Raw genomic sequence first — 25,046 nt, forward strand, 5'->3', positions numbered from 1 at the left:
GAAGCAACCTAAGTGGTGATTAATAGATGAATGGATAATGTGTGTGTGTGTGTGTGTGTGTGTGTGTGTGTATATATACACACACACACACACACACACACACACACACACACACACCACACACACACAATGGAATATTAACCATACAAAACAATGAAATCTTGCCATTTGTGACAATATGAATGGACCCAGAGGGTATTATGCTAAGTGAAATAGGTTAGACAGAGAAAGACAAATACTGTATGATTTCATTTATGTGTGGAATCTAAAAAATAAAACAAATGAACAAACATAACAAAACAGAAACAGAGTCATAGATACAGAGAACACACAGGCTGTTGCCAAGAAGGGAGAGGAGTGAGTGGAGGAGAGAAATAGGTGAGGGAGATTAAGAGGTACAAACATTCAGTTACAAAATAAATGAGTCACAGGTATGAAATGTACAGTGTGGTGAATATAGTCAATAATTACATAATATCTTTGTATGAAGACAGATGGTAACTAGATTATCATGGTGATCATTTTGAAATGTATAGAAATATTGAATCACTATGTTTTGTACCAGGAACTAATATAGCATTGTAGGTCAATTATACTTCAAAACATACAAACAAACTCATGAAAAAGAGATCAGATTTGTGGTTACCAGTGGCAGGGGGTGGGGATGATGAAGGCAGTCAAAAGGTACAAAATTCCAGCTGTAAGATAAATAAGTACCACAGATTTAATGTACAACATGATAAATATAATTAACACTGTTGTATATCATATATGAAATTAAGAGAGTAAATCCTAAGAGTTCTCATCACAAGGAAAAAAACTTTTGTTCTATTTCTTTAATTTGGTATCTATACAGGATGATGAATGTTCACTAAGTCATTGTGGTAATCATTTCATTATGTATATAAGTCAAACCACCATGCTGTATACCTTAAACTTAGACAGTGCTATATGTCAATGATATCTCAATTAAACTAGAAGACAAAAAAAAGGATATGCCCAAATATACTGAAACCGAAGAAAGCCAAAGATAAAGAGAAAATCTTAACAACATCTAGGGAAAAAGACATTGTTTTTAAAGAGTGACAGTAGGATTGACAATGACTTCTCCTGAGCTAAAATTGAAACCAATGGAATGAGGTCATTAACAGGCTAAAAGAAAACATTTGGCAATCCAGAATTCTATAACTAGTCAAATATTCATCAAGAATAAATGTGAAATGGGTGAAGGTGAACAAAAGGTACAGACTTCTAGTTATAAGATAAATAAGTTCTGGGGATGTAATGGACCACATGGTGACTATTGTTAACAACACTTAATTGTATATTTGAAAGTTGCTAAGAGAGTAGATCTTAAAAGTTCTCATCACAAGAAAAATATTAACTATGTGTGGTGATGGATGTTATTATTAAACTTATTGTGATGATCATTTCACAATATACATATATATCATTAAATCATTATGTTGTGCACACCAAAAAATGGAGCCCATGGAAGGTGGGGTGGGCAAAGGAAGCTTCCTTTACTAACATTGTCTTATTTCCTGTCTAACTTTACTCTGTAACAGAACCAGATGGCTAAGAATATTCTAGAACTGTGGATACTGGCCCCAGTGTTTGCATTTTATTATTCCAAAAAAGATCTAGTAGGTTAGGAGATGACAGGGTACACATTTAATCCATAAACCAAGACATTTATACCTGTGTTCCAAATTATAATCAGAAAACAAATACATATCAACCACTTTATTCTTACACTCTTGTTATGTAACAAATATTGCAAAAAAATTTTTTTTAAAAAGAACAGATATCTGCCATATTTTTCTACATAAGTTGTCATAATTTGAAAGAATGTAAAAATAAATCTTTTCAAGGTAAGGTCCAAGGCCTCCAACCTTGTGAGGAAGAGATATTTTTTATATTCCCGATGCTTTTAAATCTCTGGGCATGGTTCTGAGAATAAAGTATACTGAAGGTGGTGAGGGGAGGGTCAAAATGCTACCTGCCTTCGCTTCCCAGCAGGGAATCCCAGCTAACTAAGCATGTGGGAGTGAGGAAGCAGCAAACGGCTTGGAAAGCTGCTCCGAGATCTGCCAGCTAAAACTTCAAGGTCCTGCTGAAAGACGGTGTCCAATTCATTGGTCAGGGATCCCTAAGTTACAGCCGTGTGAACATGTGCCTGTTTTTTGAAACTGGCATATGCTCCCTAAAGTCCCCTTTTTAGAATCATAACAAGTATTTAAACTGCTACAGAGATCAGAATAATTATTTTAGATATTTGCATAGGTATATACATTTATGTTCTGCTCAGGCTTAAATCATCTGATCATACAGAATAACTGCCTCAACTCGTTACCCAGCCTTGTCATGAATTCAAATAATGATAGCATAGTTAGCTATTGCCATAGATAGCACAGTTAGCTTTTCGGCAGTAATGCTGCCGAAAAGAAAACAGTTAATATCATTCATTAGAAGCAATAGTCTCATTCTTGTTAAAGCAGTTAGTAATATATTGCCTGAATCTGCTGTATCAAGCACCAATACTTCTCAGGTAGCTAATGATTAAAATTCTCCAAGTTAGGGCTTCCCTGGTGGCGCAGTGGTTGAGAATCCGCCTGCTAATGCAGGGGACACGGGTTTGAGCCCTGGTCTGGGAAGATCCCACATGCAGCTGAGCAACTAAGCCCAGGCACCACAACTACTGAGCCTATGTACTGCAACTACTGAAGCTCGCGTGCCTAGAGCCCATGCTCCGCAACAAGAGAAGCCACCGCAATGAGAAGCCCGTGCACCACAACAAAGAGTAGCCCCTGCTCTCCGCAATTAGAGAAAGCCCATGCACAGCAACAAAGACCCAACACAGCCAAAAATAAATAAATTTTTTAAAAAATTCTTCAAGTTGGTCATTTTGCTAATTTACCTCAGGAAAAAAAGGCCCAACACCATAGTTTAATAGAAAATTATTTGAATATTCTGAAAATTAGGTGAAAGTAAATTTACATATGATAAAAGGAAACTAAAATGTAAAATAGAGACTATATGACAAGTTTCTTGCAGAAGTAACACAACAAGGGAGAAAGATAACACTATAGTAGATGCATGAATACATCTACGTATAAATGTATGTGTGTGTGTATACATATATATATATGCTTTCTTTAGCTACTGTATATTTATGCATATAGATATGATATGCATACAGCTACCATATGCATGGCAGAAGGCACTTTGTTTTCTAGTTTAGTAGTTTGATTTCTACATTTTATAGATGGAGGAAACTAAGTGTTTGATAACTCATCCAAGGTCATAGTGATTAGATTTGAATCCAGGTCTTCTTGACCCTGAAACTTCTGCTTTTTTCTCTATAATATGCTTCATCTAGATATAACGGTGCCATTTCCATTAGCATAGCCAGAAGAGTGAGATGGCTCCAGAATAAATTAAGTAATACACCATTAATGTATGGTCCTCTCAGCTTCCCCTTTCAAGACCCCTCTCCTTTAAGATATTCCTCCCAAAACATCCTGCAGCCCTGCCTTCACATCATGACAACTACACCACTACCCCTGCCCAACTTCCAGATTCCTATTTTCTCATAGCCTCACGTAAACCTGGCCACCGGGCTAGTATCACTTCTCCATTCACTTTGCTTGCTGTGTGCACCATTCTCTCAGGGCTATGGTCTCTGTTTTCCTATGTGCTGGCACTGTATTAGTGAGGACAATGGCGTAATGTGTTACTCCATTCCTGGGAGTGTATTTACATTTCAACAGTGACTTTCCAAAAGTATTAAGAAGTTTGGGATAAAAATGTCAAGCTCATAGGGGAGACATTCTTTTTTGGAGAGTTAGGTCTGTAAGTGGACATTAGTTGTCTATGCCTCCTTGTCAGGCCTATCTCTGGTTAATAATATTCCTCTTCCATAAATCAATTCCAAGGAGGAAAAATATGTTTTTTACCTAAAAGATTTATACGTCATAGGTATCATGTATAGCCAACCAAATCACCATTCTTTCCTGAAACCACACCTCTAATATTTGAAATCTCAGCAGATAGTCCTCAGAGGCTGCACACTTGTACAGGAAGTTTGAAAAAGATCTCTGTACCAACCCTTGGTAGATCAAAGAGGGCTTTGGCTGAGATTTTATGTCCTTAAAATGACAAAAGCAGATATTCTAAATAAATAACTCAAGATAAAATGAGAAAAATCCCACTTTCCTCTTTTTTACCTATACTGATGAACTTAGTCCAAATATTTTTCATCTAAAACTACAAAAAAGAAAAGAAAAAAAAAAAAAACTAGAGAAAGCAATAAGCTTTTGGAATAAGCTCTTCTGTTACTTACGTCTCCAAAATAATGTTTAGTGACTCTGGCCATAAGATGGAAATATTAATGCGAAAAAGAAAATCTTTAGGTGCATAAAATAGCCTGGTGCCTATGACATTGGACTTTGGACTCTCCAGCCAGAGTTCCTGTATCAGTCAAATCCAAGCACTTAACTGAGTGACCTTAGACAAGTTACTTAGTGTCTCTATATTTTAGTATTTTTAAAGTTGGGATAGTGACAGCAATCAACCTCATAGGGTTATTATGAGGGTAAAAATGAGTTAATATAGGTAAAAGCACCTAGAACAGGGTCTAGCATAAGTAAATATTAATTAGGTGTTAGGTATCATCATTGTTGTGGTGGTTATTACAATTGTGGCTACCACCAGCTCATAGATTGGAAAGTTCAACAATCCAAAGGCAAAAGAATGGGCAGTATCTGCACTTTTTCTATATTTTTTGAAACACCAGTATAAAACGCCATAATTAGTGTTGGATTGTTTGGCTTAAAATATACTCTTCACCAAACACAACCTCTACTACCCTTTACTCCCCAAAGAAAAGTATGCTCTAAGCCATCTTAATTATATAAATGGCTACAGAATGATTAGATAAACATTATAATTAAATGCCTGCATCCAGAAGTCTTTGCTTTTGTTTCAAGGCTAATGGAGGTGATCAGTCTTCTCTACACAAGAACAGCCTATGGCTGCCTTCTAGAAAACATAATTTGGTAGAACTCCCTTCAACATTTTACTAATTTTAGTCCCTAGTTTGCAGATGCTTTGCTTTTGCCTTTGTAGTTATTATTAGTACCTTTCTGTGAGCGCTGAACAGTAATGATTTGTGATTCTTTTTTTTTTTAAGTCTCTTTATTGATTAAATCACCTTAAGAGTGCTGTGTAGCAAGTTAGGTATTAACATTAGGCATAAAATCAGAGAGTTATGATGTATCTATAGAAGCCAAACATGTTTTTATGCCTATTCATTTTTCTTTTTCATAAAGTATTTTGAATTTCAAAAATAAAAAAACCACACTACAGAATATTTATAAAATAAAAAATGAAAAAGAAATCTCTCAGAATCTTTCCACCAATAACTGTAATTTTTGGTATATATCTTTCAGTAATTCTTATGTATATTTTCAACATTTTTATGAGCATATGAGCATTTCTAATCTCTTTTATATAGAACTATAATGTAAGTATTTTCTGTTTGCTCATTACTCTTCATAAGCATCATTTTTAATGGATGTGGCATAGTTTACTCATTCTTCTATTACTAAACCTTTAATTTGTTTCTATTAAGATGACTATTTAAATAATACAGTCTCTATGAATACATCTATTTCCATGTTTCAGATTTTATTCTTAGGAGAGCTTCTGTAAGTACTTAATACTTTACTCTCTAATAAATTATTTAAACTTATAGCTATAATATATTATGAAGAAAATAGCTTTTCAAAAACGTGCAAAATAACTTTGCAAAACACCACCACTACTAGCTAAAACTAAAAACATAAATACTTTCTCCATGAAATTTTTCTTAAACTTTTTCTCATCAGAATTTTATCTCCATTCAAATAGCTATAGGCTCTCCTTGGCCTCCAAATACAAATAACTTTGGAAGTATTTCTCACTCTCATGGCATTCTGTACCTTTATAACATTTATGTCAAGTATAATTAAGTAATTATTTGTGTAATATTTAATGTCTAAGTCTTTCAATAGATAATATGCTACATTGGGGCAGAGACCCATCTATGGTGCTACTTTTACACCCAAGTATCTGGAACATAGCATGTAGTCTTCTTTGTTCATTCAATGATTTAACCGGTTAAAATTATTTTGTACAGAGTATTATGCTAGGTGCTATGGGGAATACATAGAAACATATGACAGTTACTGCCTTTAAGGAGTTATAATAAAATTGAGGTTTTACTATCATTTTTATTTTTTTATCATAGAAAAAAAGTTCATGGGCTTTAAAACCAAATGAACCTACAAAACGAAAAAACAACCCACTGAATGAGAGAAGATATTTGCAAATGATATGACTGATAAAGGGTTAATATCCAAAATATATAAACAGTTCAACTGTTTATATTTACAACTCAATATCAAAAAACACGCACACAGGGGCTTCCCTGGTGGCACAGTGGTTGAGAGTCCGCCTGACGATGCAGGGGACACGGGTTCATGCCCCGGTCCGGGAAGATCCCACATGCTGTGGAGTGGCTGGGCCTATGCACTATGGCCACTGAACCTGCGTGTCCGGAGCCTGTGCTCTGCAACGGGAGAGGCCACAACAGTGAGAGGCCTGCATACCGCAAAAAAAAAAAAAAAAAAAAAAAAAAAAAGATGCACACACGTGCACACACACACACACACAACCTGATTAAAAAAGGGCAGAAAACTTGAATAGACATTTTTCTAAAGAAGATATACAGATGGCCAACAGGCACACGAAAAGATGTTTAACATCACTAATTACCAGAGAAATACAAATCAAAATCTTAATGAGATATCACCCACACCTGTCAAAACGGCTCTCATCAAAAAGCCTACAAATAACAAATGTTAGCATGGGTGTGGAAAAAAGGGAACCCTCCTGCACTGTTGGTGGGAATGTAAATTGGTACAACCACTGTGGAAAACAGTATGGAGTTCCTCAAAAATCTAAAAATAGAACTACCATATGATCCAGCAGTTACACTCCTGGGTATATATCTGAAAAAAAACACTAATTTGAAAATATACACAAACCCAATATCTATAGTAGCATTATTTACAGTAGCCAAGATATTGGCAACCTAAGTGTTCATCAACAGAGGAATGGATAAAGAAAGTGAGATATATATACTTAGCCATATATATAATTGGCTAAGTGATATTCCATTATATATATATATATATATATATATAATGGAATATCACTTAACCATAAAAAAGAATGAAATTCTGCCATTTGCAGCAGCATGGATGGACCTAAAGGGTATTATGCTTAATGAAATAAGTCAGACACAGAAAAACAAATACTCTATGTTTTCATTTATATGTAGAATCTAAAAAATAAAACAAATGAATGAATATAACAAAACAGAAACAGACTCCCAGATATAGAGAACAAACTAGTGGTTAACCAGTGGGGAGAGTGAAGTGGGGAGGGGAAAGACAGGCATAGGGGATTAAGAAATACAAACTACTATGTAAAAATAAGTAAGCAACAAGGGCACAAGAGGGTAGACAGCAGAAGCAAGACTACAATCCTGCAGCCTGTGGAACAGAAACCACATTCACAGAAAGATAGAAAAGATGAAAAGGCAGAGGGCTATGTACCAGATGAAGGAACAAGATAAAACTCCAGAAAAACAACTAAATGAAGTGGAGATAGGGAACCTTCCAGAAAAAGAATTCAGAATAATGATATTGAAGATGATCCAGGACCTCAGAAGAAAAATGGAGGCAAAGATCGAGAAGATACAAGAAATGTTTAACAAAGACCTAGAAGAATTAAAGAACAAACAACAGAGATGAATAATACAATAACTGAAATGAAAACTACACTAGAAGGAATCAATAGCATAATAACTGAGGCAGAAGAAGGATAAGTGACCTCGAAGACAGAATGGTGGAATTCACTGCTGCGGAGCAGAATAAAGAAAAAAGAATGAAAAGAAATGAAGACAGCTTAAGAGACTTCTGGGACAACATTAAATGCAGCAACATTCTCATTATAGGGTCCCAGGAGAGGAGAGAGAGAAAGGACCCGAGAAAATATTTGAAGAGATTATAGTCGAAAACTTCCCTAACATGGGAAATGAAGTAGCCACCCAAGTCCAGGAAGTACAGCGAGTCCCATACAGGATAAACCCAAGGAGAAACACATCAAGACACATAACAATCAAATTGGCAAAAATTAAAGACAAAGAAAAAGTATTGAAAGCAGCAAGGGAAAAGTGACAAATAACATACGAGGGAATTCCCATAAGGTGAACAGCTGATTTCTCAGCAGAAACTCTACAAGCCAGAAGGGAGTGGCATGATATACTTAAAGTGATGAAAGGGAAGAACCTACAACCAAGATTACTCTACCTGGCAAGAATCTCATGCAGATTTGATGGAGAAATCAAAAGCTTTACAGACAAGCAAAAGTTCAGAGAATTCAGCACCACCAAACCAGCTCTACAACAAATGCTAAAGGAACTTCTCTAAGTGGGAAACACAAGAGAAGAAAAGGACCTACAAAAACAAACCCAAAACAATTAGGAAAATGGTCATAGAAACATACATATTGATAATTACCTTAAATGTAAATGGATTAAATGCTCCCACAAAAAGACACAGGCTTGCTGAATGGATACAAAAACAAGATCCATATATATGCTGTCTACAAGAGACCCACTTCAGACCTAGGGACACATTCAGACTGAAAGTGAGGGGATGGAAAAAGATATTCCATGCAAATGGAAATCGAAAGAAAGCTGGAATAGCAATACTCATATCAGATAAAATAGACTTTAAAATAAAGAATGTTGCAAGAGACAAGGAAGGACACTACATAATGATCAAGGGATCAATCCAAGAAGAAGATACAAAAATTATAAATATGTATGCACCCAACATAGGAGCACCTCAATACATAAGGCAACTGCTAACAGCTATAAAAGAGGAAATCGACAGTAACACAATAATAGTGGGGGACTTTAACACCTCATTTACACCAATGGACAGATCATCCAAAATGAATATAAATAAGGAAACAGAAGCTTTAAATGACACAATAGACCAGAGAGCTTTAATTGATATTTATAGGACATTCCATCCAAAAACAGGAGATTACACTTTCTTCTCAAGTGCGCATGGAACATTCTCCAGGATAGATCACATCTTGGGTCACAAATCAAGGCTCAGTAAATTCAAGAAAATTGAAATCATACAAGTATCTTTTCTGAGCACAACACTATGAGATTAGAAATGAATTACAGGGAAATAAAAATGTAAAAAACACAAACACATGGAGGCTAAACAATATGTTACTAAATAACCAAAAGATCACTGAAGAAATCAAAGAGGAAATCAAAAAATACCTAGAGACAAATGACAATGAAAACATGACGATCCAAAGCCTATGGGATGCAGCAAAAGCAGTTCTAAGAGGGAAGTTTATAGCTATAAAATCCTACCTCAAGAAACAAGAAAAATCTTAAGTAAACAATCTAACCTTACACCTAAAGGAACTAGAGAAAGAAGAACAAACAAAACCCAAAGTTAGCAGAAGGAAAGAAATCATAAAGGTCAGAGCAGAAATAAATGAAATAGAAACAAAGAAAACAATAGCAAAGATTAATAAAACTAAAAGCTGGTTCTTTGAGACGATAAACAAAATTGATGAACCATAAGCCAGACTCATCAAGAAAAAAAGGGAGAGGACTCAAACCAATAAAATTAGAAATGATAAAGGAGAAGTTACAACAGACATTGCAGAAATACAAAGCATCCTAAGAGACTACTACAAGCAACTCTATGGCAACAAAATGGACAACCTGGAAGAAATGGACAGATCCTTAGAAAGGTAAAACCTTCCAAGACTGAACCAGGAAGAAATAGAAAATATGAACAGACCAATCACAAGTAATGAAATTGAAACTGTGGTTAAAAATCTTCCAACAAGGGCTTCCCTGGTGGTGCAGTGGTTGAGAGTCCGCCTGCCGATGCAGGGGACGCAGGTTTGTGCCCCAGTCCGGGAAAATCCCACATGATGTGGAGTGGCTGGGCCCATGAGCCATGGCCACTAAGCCTGCGCGTCCGGAGCCTGTGCTTCGCAACGGGAGAGGCCACAACAGTGAGAGGCCCGCGTACCGCAAAAAAAAATAAAAATCTTCCAACAAGCAAAAGTCCAGGACCAGATGGCTTCACAGGTGAATTCTATCAAACATTTAGAGAAGAGCTAACACCTATCCTTCTCAAACTCTTCCAAAAAATTGCGGAGGAAGGAACACTCCCAAACTCATTCTGTGAAGCCATAGTCACCCTGACACCAAAACCAGACAAGGATGCTACAAAAAAAGAAAATTACAGACCAGTATCACTGATGAACATAGATGCAAAAATCCTCAACAAAATACTAGGAAACAGAATCCAACAACACATTAAAAGGATCATAAGCCATGATCAAGTGGGATTTATCCCAGGGATGCAAGGATTCTTCAGTATACACAAATCAACAATGTGATACACCATATTAACAAATTGAAGAATAAAAACCATTTGATCATCTCAATAGATGCAGAAAAAGCTTTTGACAAAATTCAACACCGATTTATGATAAAAACTCTCCAAATAGTGGGCATAGAGGGAAGCTACCTGAACATAATAAAGGCCATATACAACAAACCCACAGCAAACATCATTCTCAATGGTGAAAAATTGAAAGCATTTCTTCTAAGATCAGGAAGAAGACAAGGATGTCCACTCTTACCACTATTTTTCAACATAGTTTTGGAAGTCCTAGCCATGGCAATCAGAGAAGAAAAGAAATAAAAAGAAAGAAACTGGAAAAGAAGAAGTAAAACTGTCACTGTTTGCAGATGACATGATACTATACATAGAGAATCCTAAAGATGCCACCAGAAAACTACTAGAGCTAATCAATGAATTTGGTAAAGTTGCAGGATACAAAATTAATGCACAGAAATCTCTTGCATTCCTATACACTAATGATGAAATATCTGAAAGAGAAATTAAGGAAACACTCCCATTTACCATTGCAACAAAAAGAATAAAATACCTAGGAAGAAACTTACCTAGGGAGACAAAAGACCTGTATGCAGAAACTACAAGACACTGATGAAAGAAATTAAAGATGATACCAACAGATGGAGAGATATACCATGTTCTTGGATTGGAAGAATCAATATTATGAAAATGACTATACTACCCAAAGCAATCTATAGATTCAATGCAAACCCTATGAAATTACCAATGGCATTTTTTATGGAACTAGAACAAAAAATCTTAAAATTTGTATGGAGACACAAAAGACCCCAAATAGCCAAAGCAGCCTTGAGGGAAAAAAATTGGAGCTGGAGGAATCAGACTCCCTGACTTCAGACTATACTATCAAGCTACAGTAATCAAGACAATATGGTACTTGCACAAAAACAGAAACAAAGATCAGTGGAACAAGATAGAAAGCCCAGAGGTAAACCCATGAACCTAATGGTCAACTAATCTATGACAAAGAAGGCAAGGATACATAATGGAGAAACGACAGTCCCTTCAATAAGTGGTGCTGGGAAAACTGGACAGCTACATGTAAAAGAATGAAATTAGAACACTCCCTAACACCATACATAAAAAGAAACTCAAAATGGATTAGAGACCTAAATGTAAGACCGTACACTATAAAATTCTTATAAAAAAACACAGGAAGAACACTCTTTGACAGAAATCACAGCAAGATCTTTTTTGATCCACCTCCTAGAGTAATGGAAATAAAAACAAAAACAAACAAATGGGACCTAATGAAACTTAAAAGCTTTTGCACAGCAAAGGAAACCATAAACAAGACAAAAAGACAACCCTCAGAATGGGAGAAAATATTTGCAAATGAATCAACGGACAAAGGATTAGTCTCCAAAATATATAAACAGCTCATGCAGCTCAATATTAAAAAAACAAACAACCCAATCCAAAAATGGGCAGAAGACCTAAATAGACATTTCTCCAAAGAAGACATACAGATGGCCAAGAAGCACATGAAAAGCTGCTCAACATCACTAATTATTAGAGAAATGCAAATCAAAACTACAATGAGGTATCACCTCACACCAGTTAGAATGGGCATCATCAGACAATCTACAAACAACAAATGCTGGAGAGGGTGTGGAGGAAAGGAACCCTCTTGCACTGCTGGTGGGAATGTAAGTTGATATAGCCACTCTGGAGAACAGTATGGAGGTTCCCTAAAAAACTAAAAATAGAATTACCATGTGATCCAGCAATCCCACTACTGGGCATATACCCAGAGAAAACCATAATTCAAAAAGACACGTGCACCCATGTTCATTGCAGCACTATTTACAATAGCTAGGTCATGGAAGCAACCTAAATGCCTATCGACAGATGAATGGATAAAGAAGATGTGGCACATATATACAATGGAATATTACTCAGCCATAAAAAGGAATGAAATTGGGTCATTTGTTGAGACGTGAATGGACCTAGAGACTGTCATACAGGGTGAAGTAAGTCAGAACGAGAAAAACAAATATCGTATATTAATGCATATATGTGGAACCTAGAAAAATGTCACAGATGAACCGGTTTGCAGGGCAGAAATTGAGACACAGAAGTAGAGAACAAACGTATGGACACCAAGGGGGGAAAGCCGCAGGGGGTGGAGGTGGTGATGTGATGAATCGGGCGATTGGGATTGACATATATACACTGATGTGTATAAAATTGATGACTAATAAGAACTTGCTGTATAAAGAAGTAAATAAAATAAAATTCAAAAATGAAAACAAAAAGCAACAAGTATATGTTGTACAGCACCAGAGAATATAGCCATTATTTTATAATGACTTTAAGCAGAGTATAATCTATAAGAATATTGCATCACTATGCTGCACACCTGAAACTAATATAATATTGTAAAACGACTACATTTTAATAAAAAAAAGTATACCTGAGTTTGACTCTCATTTACCATTCACTGGTTCTGGGATATTGAGCAAATTAATTAACTTATTGGAACCTCAGATTGATCACCTGAGGGGTAATACTTATACCATAGATTATTGTGAGGCTTAAATAAAGCCATGTATGCAAATTTTTGTTATTGCTCATATAAATTATAAGGCATTCCGTAATTACTTGTTGAATGAATGAATAAAGCCTTGCCAATTTTTGCTCTTCTTTGTTTTTTTCCCCAGTTTGTTTATTTTCTTCTCATTACCATTGTCTCAGTCAATAATCAGGACTTAAACATTCCATACCAAGGTTATTGCTCTTTGCTCCACCTCCTATGATCACCTTCTAATCTATTATCACATAATTATTCCCAGAGCTTTGTCATTACCCCCAATGATCTTTTACAATAAAACTCATTACAATTTTTAAGACTCTCTGCCAACTGGTCCCAGGATTTCATCTATCTACCTTGGTGCCCTCAACTCTAATTATGACCTGCTCATGCAGAGATAATGAAGAGAGAGAAAAACAGATACGCCATATATAAGAAACTCAAGTTACAGGTACAACAGAGATGGAGTGATAAATTAAGGTAGTTTTTTACTTCTTCTCCTGGACCATTAAACATATGTCTAGTATAAATACTTACCATGCCAGGTTGCAATGATTTGACTATGCATTGCCTCTAGCTCCCTCCTCATTTATTGATTCAACAAATTCTCTGTGTGCAGCCACTATGTACAAAGCACATCTCTAGTCTCTTCTTGTTAATCACTGAGCTCCTTTAGAGTGGAGACCATATTCATTTTCACACTATCAATGTTAACACAATTCAGAGAAAAGCAATAGATGTTGAAAGAATGAGCCTAATAAGAGAATTTAAGAACAGAATGGCAAATCTACTTATTATACCTTAAACATTTTGCTCTATTCTTCCTTTGAGTTTTGTAAGTTGCTATTTTCCTGAAATGGAAAATAAATTTGTTTACACAGGAACTGATTTGATGAGCACCACCTGGCCCTAATTACCTCATTCTATGGCTTGTCAAAAGACTTTAATTTCCCATAATAAAACTTTTTTTTAATTGAATGAAAGATTGTTTAAATTCTACAGTGCTTTACAGTTTTCAAAAGTTTTCACACATATGATTTCATATAATCCTATAATAACCCCTTTTACCCTTTTCTCCTATATTGCTACCCCCGCCTTCCCTTTCCCCACTGGTAACCACTAGTTTGTTCTCTGTATCCGTGGGTCTGTTTCTCATAAAACTTATTCTTAGAAAGAAATTACAAAATAATGTATCCACACAATGCCAGTTGAACACTCCAAAATATACAAAGAGAACAAGCCTTTTTTTTTCAGTTTTTTCTTCTGTCCCCAAAGTATTATAAGTTTGGTATGTACCCTCCCAGAGCTCTTATTCTCTACATATTTCACATGTACTTCCTGTGTATTTTTGAGGGTTAAGATGTTGTCTCTAGAAGGCTGCTCTTAGGGAGTTACCCAAAGCAACTAACTAGGATATTGGTATAGATTCCTATCTTTTAATCCAAATTATTACCAAGTTTCTTAAAAATAAGGTGAAGTGGGCTTCAATGTGATACAACAAAATTCATCTCTAGCCAAGATTTTTTTCTCTTCTTGTCAAATACCTATTTACAGGGAATCATTATAATCAAAATAAGCACTTTTATGCTCTAAAATAAGAATCCACTTTACTGCATATGTTAATATTATTCAAATATTTATGTTTTAAATCCCTCTATTTTTATATTTTTAATTTCCTGTGATAAAATTTAAACTGTTTGAAGATAATATCTAAGAGACTTAAATAAAATTTATCCAAGTTCCCTCATATTCTAAATATTAATACTAGAAATTAATTTGGTCAAACCAGTGGCCTATAATGTGGTACACTGTCAAAAGTGTTTGACTAAATGTTAGATGTGTTGGGTTTTAGCTCAAGTTCTTCTACTTGGGTAAGCCATAATCCCTTCTGAGCCTTAGTACAAATTCTAAATAGAGGTGATATTCATTCAACATTCATTTATTTTTTTCAACAAATTTTCATTGAACATCTATCTATTTTGTGCCAGAAACTGATCTGAACACTGGGAAAGCAGTGATCAAAACAGACTAAATCCCTTTTCCTCATGAACTCACTCTAGGAGGGGAACACACAATAAATTAGACTAATAGAGGTATCACTCTACATAAGCAAAATACCATGTGCTGATGAGGATGCAGAGCGATAGGAACACTCATTCATTGATGGTGGGAGTGCAAAATGGTACAACCATGTTGGAATTTTCTTATAAAGTTAAAATATAGACTTTTCATATAACCCAGCAATCCTGTTTCTAGGTATTTACCCAAGAGAAAATGAAAACGTAGGCCAAGTAAAGACCTGCATGTGAAGCAATATAGCTCCAAAGTAGCAACAACCCAAACATCTATCAACTTGTGGTTGGATAGACAATTTGTGGTACATCCATACAGTGGAACACTGACCAACAATAAAAAGGAATAAATTGATGCATGCAACAAAATGAGTAAATCTCAAAAGCATATGATAAGTGAAAGAAGCCAGACACCAAAGGCTATACACTCTATGATTCCATTTATGTGACATTCTAAAAAAGGCAAAACTTTAGAGACAGAAATCACATCAGTGTCAGGGGTTGGGGGTTGGGGTGAGAGAGAGACTGCGAAGGGCCGTGAGGAAATACTTTGGGAAATATTGTATATTCCAATTATAGTGTTATTCATTTGTTGAAACTCATTTGAGGGTACACTTAAAAGAGGCATATTTTATTGTATGTAAATAATACTTCAATAAATCTTACTTTTAAAAAGATAAATAAATTATATAATATTTTAGATTAAAAAAAGGAAGAGAGAGAAGAGAGTTGAAATTTTAGATGGAAAGTCCTCAAACAGGTGATTTTGAAGATAGTGAAGGAACAAGCCACATAGATATCTGGAGAAGGGCATTCTAGGCAAAAAGAACAGCAAGTATGAAGGCTGAAGGGCAAGGAGATTAGCGTGGGTGCAGCAGAAGAGGAAGTAGAAGACAAGGTAAGACAGGCAGTGAGGAACAGCTCATACAACATCTTTGAAGGTAATGGGAAGTCATCAGTGGGCTTTGAGAAGCAGAGTGACATGATCTGATGGGTTTTAAGAGAATAATTCTGGTTGCTTCATAGAAAACAGTCTGTGGAAGGGAAGGGTAGTAGAATCAGGGACACCATTTGGAGGGCAATTGTCATAATTTAGACAAGAGATTATAGAGGTAGAGAGGGTGCTAAAAAGTTTTCAAATTCTATATAGAGAGCCATTCGATTTGCTCAGAAATCTGGTGTGTGGGAAATTTTGAAAGAACACAATTCAGCCCACAACACCCAGGGATATGATTTCAGAATGAGTAGGACCATCTCTCTTATTCCCTAAAAACCTGCTTTTATAATTGAAAAAAATTCTGCCTTCCTTCTTTTAGATAACAAAATGAAAATTCTGGAAGAAATAAAATTAGCTTCCTACTAATCATCTTTAGAGCAAGTTTTGATATATCGAAAAGACCCCAGGTACCCACGTAAAGAAGAGATGAGCTACACAGAGGAATGAGTGGAAGCTGGACGCAGACTTCACTGAGACCAGCAATGAGCATTCACTTATGAGAACATATTTTCTTACCCTTCACATAATATTTGCACAGTACTTATTTATAAAAACAGGGGTTTTTTGGGTGGTATATAAAAACTATTTTGCCTGCAACTGAGAGCTCTAACTAAGGAATGGTTTTATGAAGTAAACTTCTTTCCCCAGAGTTGTATATATTCTTTTCTCAATCTTTTCCTATTTGTTAAATAATAAATGTAAAGTGCATAAGCTGAACACCTTATATTATCAAGAATTGCATTTATAAATAGAAAAATATGCTAAGCTAACTGAATTTTACTAGTTCTACAAATATCTAGGAGGAATAGTGTTCAGAACAATTAGGATATTAATTTCCATAGTTAAAGGGAAGTGCTTCTTTCTCCAAAACAAATTAACAGCAATGTCTCTAAGCATTTATTTAGCATGACTAATACTATAAAGTATGTAGTGGTGACACTTAAAATACCTAGCAAAGTAGAAATGAATGAATGAATAATGAATGTAGCAATAGTTTACATGAACGAGAATAATTTGCTTAAAATTTCCCAACAGAAGTGGCAGATACTCTGAGTCAAATTATCATATACAAAGTGCCAACACTGACATTACACTAATCTGATAAAGAATTCATGGCAATGTGCCCAAAAGGTGAGATAAAGTTGAGTGGCAGAACAAAGTCACACCCTCTAATAAAGAAAACATAACATTAAGAAAAGTGGGTTCTACTCTTCATTATGCTTTATTTGATTATTGGTAAGTTATAAATCATTAACTTGTTCTATAAAATAGAACTTATCTGCTCCATAGGATTTCATTAAATATAAAGTGACCATAAAAGGACTTTGAAAAGAAAAATTGTTATATGAAAAGAAAAATTGTTTTTTTTAAAAATTTTTTTTTTTTTTTGCGGTACGCAGGCCTCTCACCGCTGTGGCCTCTCCCGTTGCAGAGCACAGGCTCTGGACGCGCAGGCTCAGCGGCCACGGCTCCGCGGCATGTGGGATCCTCCCGGACACGGGGCACGAACCCGTGTTCCCTGCATTGGCAGGCGGACTCTCAACCACTGCACCACCAGGGAAGCCCCTTAGTGAATTTATTTTAACTGATGTTTAGAGACTGAAATTGCTAGATAGTTGCTAGAGCAATCATTCACCACTTTCTATAGTTATTTATTATACCTACATGCATTTATTATTCACCATCTTTTTCATTTATAATGGGTTTTAAGGACATAAAAATCCAGTGGAGTTTTTGGAAGAATACTTTATGATGAATACTTGATTATAAAACCCTCCTGCCTATTTAAGCTTTGTCTGCTTTTCTCTGATTGTATATGTATCAGTGGTTGAGAAACAGTACTTTAAAGAAATTTTAAAATTACAGCAGTAACTTCAGTTACTGAGAATTACATCAGGGTCATAAAGCCTGACTCTAATTTCTTGTTTCACCACTAGCTATATAACTCTGGACAAATATTTCAAAGCATTAATAAATTCCTTACATCCAAGTCTGTGCCATTCCCTCCATCTAAACCACTCTCCATCTCTATTCCTCAGCACCTAATTCCTACTGATTTTTTGGTCTTCTATGCCACTTCCTCCAGGAAGTCTTCTCTGAACCTGAAATCTGGGTTAGGTGCTCTTCTGATGTAGTACCATAGTATTCTGGACCAATCCTTTAACACAGCACTTATTCCATTGTGTTGTCTGTTTGTCTACATTTCCTACTAAACTGGAAGCTCACTGAGAACAGAATATTGTTCATGATTTCCCTAGCACCAAGCACAGTGCCTGGCATGTAGTAGGTTTGAAAATTCAAGCAGAGGTAATTGCATATCCTCGCAAAGATACCCAAATTAGGTGACACTGCTCTCTTTTCAACTAAAGATAAATGAAAAGGCATGTATCAATGTTACATCTCATTCTGATCAAATTGTTCTTCCCATCTGCCTGCTTTCTGAGTGTCCCTGACACCTCCTTCATCTGCACTTGAATCCTGTTCACAACACCCTCACCATTTACTTTTATTGGGGAAGTTATTTTATATCCCACTCTGATTTTTTTTTGTTCTAAAACAGGGATGCACTGTTAAACATATCTCTAATTACTGAGAAAAATTCAAAGTACTAAAAGTCGTCTTATTTTCAACTCTATATCATTACATCATTCTTAACAAGACTATAATATTGCACTGTTTTGGCCTAATTTCAACAACTTCAACTTCTAATATTAAATAAAGATGATAAATCTTCAAAGGAAGATTTTGAGGGCCTATCTGAGCAGTTTATAAGAAGAGCATTGGTAGTTAATGCAGAGGTTATAATGCCAGGTTGATGCCTGGTAAAGAACATATTGTTTCAAATATTCACTGTTTAAAATGTATATATAATTACAACAAAAAAATCCTAAAATTAAATCAAAGAAGAGTAACATAATGTTCACATATACTCTGCAAATACAGCCTTAGAGAAATCCCAAACTGCTGACATACTAAACTAGAACGTGTAATAGGTACAATCCCATCTTTAATCTTAAACTGTAATATCACCCTCAACAGGCAATATGTGAGTACTTTTATCATAAATGTCATAGGTTCCAAAAGCAAAAATACATTTCAATTCAGCGATATTTTGTTTAAGACTTTATCATATTTTCAAACATCAAACTATGCAATTTAGCCCCAATGAGTCTCTTTTATCTCACTGCTTTAAATCTGAAATCTTATCTTTCACTACTGTGTTCTTTGGATTACATTACATGGAAAAGGTCCTAAAGGAAGACCAAAATCAAAAATATTTTGAAAAAAAAATCTCTGTATAGTAAAATTGATCTTGGTTCATTATCTACTTAATAGGGAATGCTCGACAAATAAAACTTCAAAAAGTTATTCTTGGCAAAGATGTTATAATGAAAACTCAAGTATTCAGATGAGCAGCTGATTAGATGACTCTTAAAATCCTGTTCAACTCTGAGAGACCGGGATTTAGGTCACGAATCAATTTAAGGAACTCTATCTGCTGAGTAAGTTCCTCGTATTTCTTATAACAATAGCAATATTGGTAGAAAGAAAAGCCCCACAGCCAACGGGGGAAATGGTACTTACGAATATTGTGTCAGCAGTTCCAAATCATTATGCATGTTGATTGGATATGCTTCACTGAGTTCAAACAACTTCTCCAGGGCCTCATAAATGAAAATGATGCAAATAAGAGAAGCAAAAGCTTCTTCAGTAAACCGGGTGATATAGCAGACAAGGGAGCTTGCATCAGTGGCCACAAGTATGATACACAGGGTTGCAGTCCAAAGTCCAATACTAGCTCTTAAAGATAGGTAGGACAGCCCATATTCTCTAGGAGGGGGAAAAGAACAGTGGAAAGAAGGTCATTTAACAGCTTGCCACCATTTTAAGTAGATGGAAGTAAGTCTAATTCAGGAAGTGAAAGTAAATAAGCTTCACATCCCATGAGTATCTAAACTCAAGACTTTGTCTAAAGGGAACACCTAAGGGTACAAAACTCAAAGAGGTTTCTCAGTGCTTAGAGCTGAATATAATGTTTTATAAATAATACATAACAATATACATCAATATTTTACTGTTCCTTTATTTCCATGGAGAGACAAAAATGGCAAACTGAATCAAATCAGCAGCTTCTACCTCTCCCAGCAGATCTCCAAATGTGATGTTGGAAGAAGATTAAATACAGTAGAGAAATAGAAAGGGGCTGAGGGCCAAAAGTATATAACACTTACTTGCAAAATTTAAACAAAATCTTTTCAAACACCAAAACTGGTCCTGTACTGCCTAATATGGTAAGAGGCTGTCCACCAAAGAGAGAATAGGCTATCCCAGTCATGGACGCTCCAAAGAGAGATTCGATTGCACTCTGTGTAGAGATATAAATGATTCCATTATCTAAGCTGTGCAGGCTGCGATTATAACCGGGGAGAAAATATGTAAAATACATGGGTCTTTTTTCCCTTTGCTATGAAGGGCCTAGCAACCTTGGGCAGGAGGTGGGGTAGGAGGATAAAAAAAAGGCGGCAGGTGGTCAGCAGACTGTGAATGGTAGTGGACAGGGATATGTCCTCTCCCCCTTCCTTATCTCACTTTTCTTTTGCTTACTAAAAGTTTACATGTATTCATAATAAATGTCTGGCAGAAGCATGGCCTATATAAATAGGAAAATGGACCTCTTATGAGGCAAGAACCAGAGGCTAAAGCTAGCCTAGGACTGGGGGGCCAGGGATGAGATCAGAACCCTGTGTAAGATAAGAATTAGTTGTTCTGAGATATTCCACTCCCTGATTACCAGTTCCATTAGTCATCTAGGAAATTCGTATGAACTTTGTCTGCCAGACCATACATCAAATCTCTCCTCATAAAGGAAACCAAAATTAAATGCAGACTCATCTAACTATGAATCGTAAAAGCTGATTAAGTTTCAAAGTTCAGAGAAAAGCATGATACATACTATTCGCCCTTCAGTTGCTTCTCCTAGCAGTCCTCCAAATGTGATGACGGGAGACATACACGCGCAGTAGAGAAACAGAAAAGATGCTAAGCACTGCAAGCTGAAAGCATCTCTGAAGTCACTCCAGAAGTATGGAGCTTTTCTTTTGATATCTAAAATAAGTCCCCCAAAAATCCTAAGACAGGGGGGAAAACACAATAGTGACATACAAATATAAAAATCACATAAATCAAAATGCTCATTTGCTTTGTTGCCAGGTCACAGTACAGGTTTTCCATCAGCAGAGATGAGACCCATATTAACATGCTAGGTTTTACTATGATGATCTACAGGAATGGCTTTGTACCACTATGTCACTTCAATCCCTAACCAAATATTGTGTCAACAGCCAAAAAAATCCTAGGTTCTCTCAAACAAGGTTCACAGCTGTTCATCAATCAAAATTCAAATAATGAGAGTTAAGGATTACTCTAATCTCTGTGCCATTTTACAATAACCTATTCCTAAAATCAGGCCTACCATCCTCAATCATTGGCAATATCTTCTAATTGTTTACATTCCATTTAGTGTAGCAGAGAGTGAAGGAGGGAAGGTAAACTGATTTTTGTACAGTCCAATAGTGAACATCAACTTAGAGAGAAAAAGTGGCATATAACCATGGCTCCAGTTACCCACTCTCTTTGTGAAAAAAAACCCTTGCCAAATAATACTCCAGACAGGCACTTAAATGACCTTATGGATGACAATACTTCGTAGAGAGACATAAGTTCCAGAGTTGTTTTCATTTTTAGGAAACTAAGACAGGGACCTTACAATAAGCAACCTAGATAAATGTACTTTTGATCCACTATTGTCTAAACATATTCAAACATCTATCATTCACAAGACAATAATGACCTTATTTGGGAAAAATGCATATGTTCTAAATATATCCAAAAACCACATTAAAGCATTTGAAGGATTATTTTTTTCGGGGGGGGTGGGGAAGAGAGAAGCATTAAATTGTGAAACACTGCCTAAAATCTGAGGACTGGAACTTTCTAATCTGTTAGGAATGAGAGCATTAAACAGCTATTCTCATTCTTTGAACATTTAATAACAATATGCAGATTTAACATTTGACTACCAAAAGCTCTTTGTGTTCTATGGGATAAAGATGTCATATTAAAATGAATAAGGCTGTGATTAAGTTCCTACATGGAGGTTAAAAAAAACCTATTATGTTCAACATACTGCCAGTATGCTAAATATACTTGGTTTATGGAAAAATATTAAAGTCTTGTTATTTATTTTCTAAATAGGAATATAATCTGGCAATCTAAGAATCACCTCAAAAATGATTGTTCTCTTGAGAAATAAATTCTGATTTGCCTTGAAAGATGTACCTCTTCAGAATAAATTCTATTATTTTTAATTGCCCTAATATAGGCACAATAGTAACATATTAGTAACTATCTTACTGTTATGTGAGTGATAGAATCATTATGTTTTTCTAGTGATTGTTTCCATCAGAGGGATGTGGAGTAGGAGAGGTTGAGAAGAATGAAATTTCAATTGAAAAAAAAGGACATTTAAAATTCAGAGAAGCTTGCAAAGAACCTGTGAAATTCACACACGCAAAGATCATCTTAGGTTAGATTCCTTTACCTGTGTTTAGTAAAACACATACATAATTTTTATTTGGGGGATCATTTCTGAATGATTTGTTAACTTGCCAAAGTCACAATTCAGAACAGATTTAATCTACGAGTCTATTTATTCATTCAGTTATGATTTCTACCCCACTTAATCCCCAAAAGAATTTGAGGTGGTTATGAACTATTACTTAGTAGTTAATATTTATAGGTTTGATAGTACTTTCTATTAGACCACTCTTTTCTAATTAATTACTTATTAGGGTATACATTAGTCTAAATAGCTGTTATATTACTGTGTCATAAACGTGCTTTTAGCAGCATAAATCTAAATCCGGAAGTGGGAGGTCATTGCAGAGAACAGTGCAAGAGCAGCCCAGATGTGCACCGGCAACTCCAGGAGAGCAGATGAGTAATGGATACTTCAAGTCATGTCAGCAACAGAATCTGTGGAAGAACTCTGGAGAAGCGAAGATACCGGATATTGGTGACCTGGGAGGATTTAGGAAGCAGTAAGGAAAAGTGAACTTTGAAAAAAATCTAAGCTATGTGGCATGTTACACCTGAGAGAGAGAGAAAAAAAAAAACAACAGAAATAAAAAGACAGCATTTGAAAATATGAAAGTAAATAGAAGGAGTAACAATGTTTCTAGTACAGGGAAAAGGAAAAAATTGTTTGAACCATCTCAAATTAGGTACGGGAGCCTGAGGAAGACATCTCCTCAGAGACAAAACATAGATAAAGGGAAAGAACGCAGGAGAATTAAAATGCACAGAGTTGTCAGGAACTGGAAAGTCATCTTAGAGGACACAGTGAAAGCAGTACAGGAAATGGCCCTGAGGGGAGAGGAGCACCAATCCTGCAAAGCCTCTGCAATTGCCTTCAATTATAATGGAGGCTGTGTGCACACATTCCCTGAAGAGAGACCCACCCAAAGGTTCTGATTTTCTGCTCACACATTTCTTGGAGAGAGACAAGCTGTCAAAACACCATAAAGAATCATTTTAAGAAATAAATTGAAGCTTTCATCTCTTCAAAGATGTGTGATTAGAAATATAAATCATATAACTCTTTCAAATTACTACCGTAAAAATAAAAAATACTATTATATACATCCTACTTGCATGTAATGAGACAGGGTCTATAAGACTGAGTTCTTGGTATTTATTTTCATTTCCATCCTGAGCTTGACGTTTTCAACAGGCTCTTTTGGAAAAGGCAACTGACAGTTTTCTTATTCATTCTAAGAATCTGTGAATGTGTTTTAATGCATAGCAATACGAAAGACTAGGTATATTAAAATGGAATGGTGTATTCACTGTTCTGGTTTAATAATAATGACAATCATTAGTAACTACAGAGAAATCAAATTAATTGGCATATTCATCCCCCAAAGAGTAGGTATCCAAAGTATAAAAACAAATTAGTTCTCAAAACAGCAATTCCCGACACACAAAAAAGGTATATATCATTCAGTCTTTGAAGTCCCATACAAGGGCTTTTCACTAACCTTCCAGTTCGCTGGAGTTCAGGTCCACTATGTCCTCCGTGGGGCTCGGCTTCCCCATGAGCTGCTGTTCCATTTGGTACAGCAGGAATCTTCCTCTTCTCCTGCGGGAAGTTTTTTTGTTTTGTTTTTGTTTTTGAATTTCAGGTGCTAGTTGTAAATAACAAAAACAATTTTTTTTTCCCTTGAGGCAATAATATGCAGAGTGGCTAAGAACCCAGGCTCTGTTACTTGTTTGTTATATGACCTCTAGAAAGTTATCTAGCCACCTAAAGCCTAAGTTCCCTCCTCCTTTTACTGGTGATAATAACAGTACCTATCAGTGTGGTTGAGAGAATGAAATAAGGTGATGAATATTAACTCATTCTTTCAACTAATTATTGAGTGCCTAGTGTGTGCCATTCATTTTTATGGGATGCTATAGATGTAAAGGTGAGCAAGAAAAAGCATTATGTTAGTGGAGACAAACAATAAACTTACAATGTCAGGTAGAGATAGAGATACAAAGAAAATAAAGTAAGAAATGGGGACAGAGCGAGACCAGGTTTAAGATAGGTCGAGGTGAAGAGGTGTTAGTGGTGTTATATCCCTGGCCTAGTTCAACTGTTCAATAAGCATTAACTGTTATCATTAGCTATTTTTAAAATATATTTCCCTCTCTGATCCTGGCTCAGATCCTCCTACCCAAGCTTCTTTCCAACACAAATTGATCCAAAAGACTATTGCAAAAGGAAGCTTCTAATTGAG

General features: G+C 35.7%; 1 protein-coding gene across 3 annotated transcripts in view; it reads right to left on the reverse strand.

Moving 5' to 3' along the window:
- SLC4A10 (solute carrier family 4 member 10) overlaps nucleotides 1-25,046 on the reverse strand; it is a 317,528-nt gene that overhangs the window by 67,935 nt on the left and 224,547 nt on the right. For all 3 annotated transcript variants that reach the window (XM_060016683.1, XM_060016684.1, XM_060016685.1), the window contains 4 exons: nucleotides 24,303-24,403; nucleotides 21,158-21,332; nucleotides 20,436-20,569; nucleotides 19,789-20,034 (listed from right to left, as the gene is read on the reverse strand). In XM_060016683.1, the coding sequence (XP_059872666.1) occupies nucleotides 19,789-20,034; nucleotides 20,436-20,569; nucleotides 21,158-21,332; nucleotides 24,303-24,403 (656 nt within the window). The remainder of the gene's footprint in view (nucleotides 1-19,788; nucleotides 20,035-20,435; nucleotides 20,570-21,157; nucleotides 21,333-24,302; nucleotides 24,404-25,046) is intronic.

The sequence above is a fragment of the Delphinus delphis genome, chromosome 7 (assembly GCF_949987515.2).
Source record: "Delphinus delphis chromosome 7, mDelDel1.2, whole genome shotgun sequence".
Taxonomy (NCBI): Eukaryota; Metazoa; Chordata; class Mammalia; order Artiodactyla; family Delphinidae; genus Delphinus; species Delphinus delphis.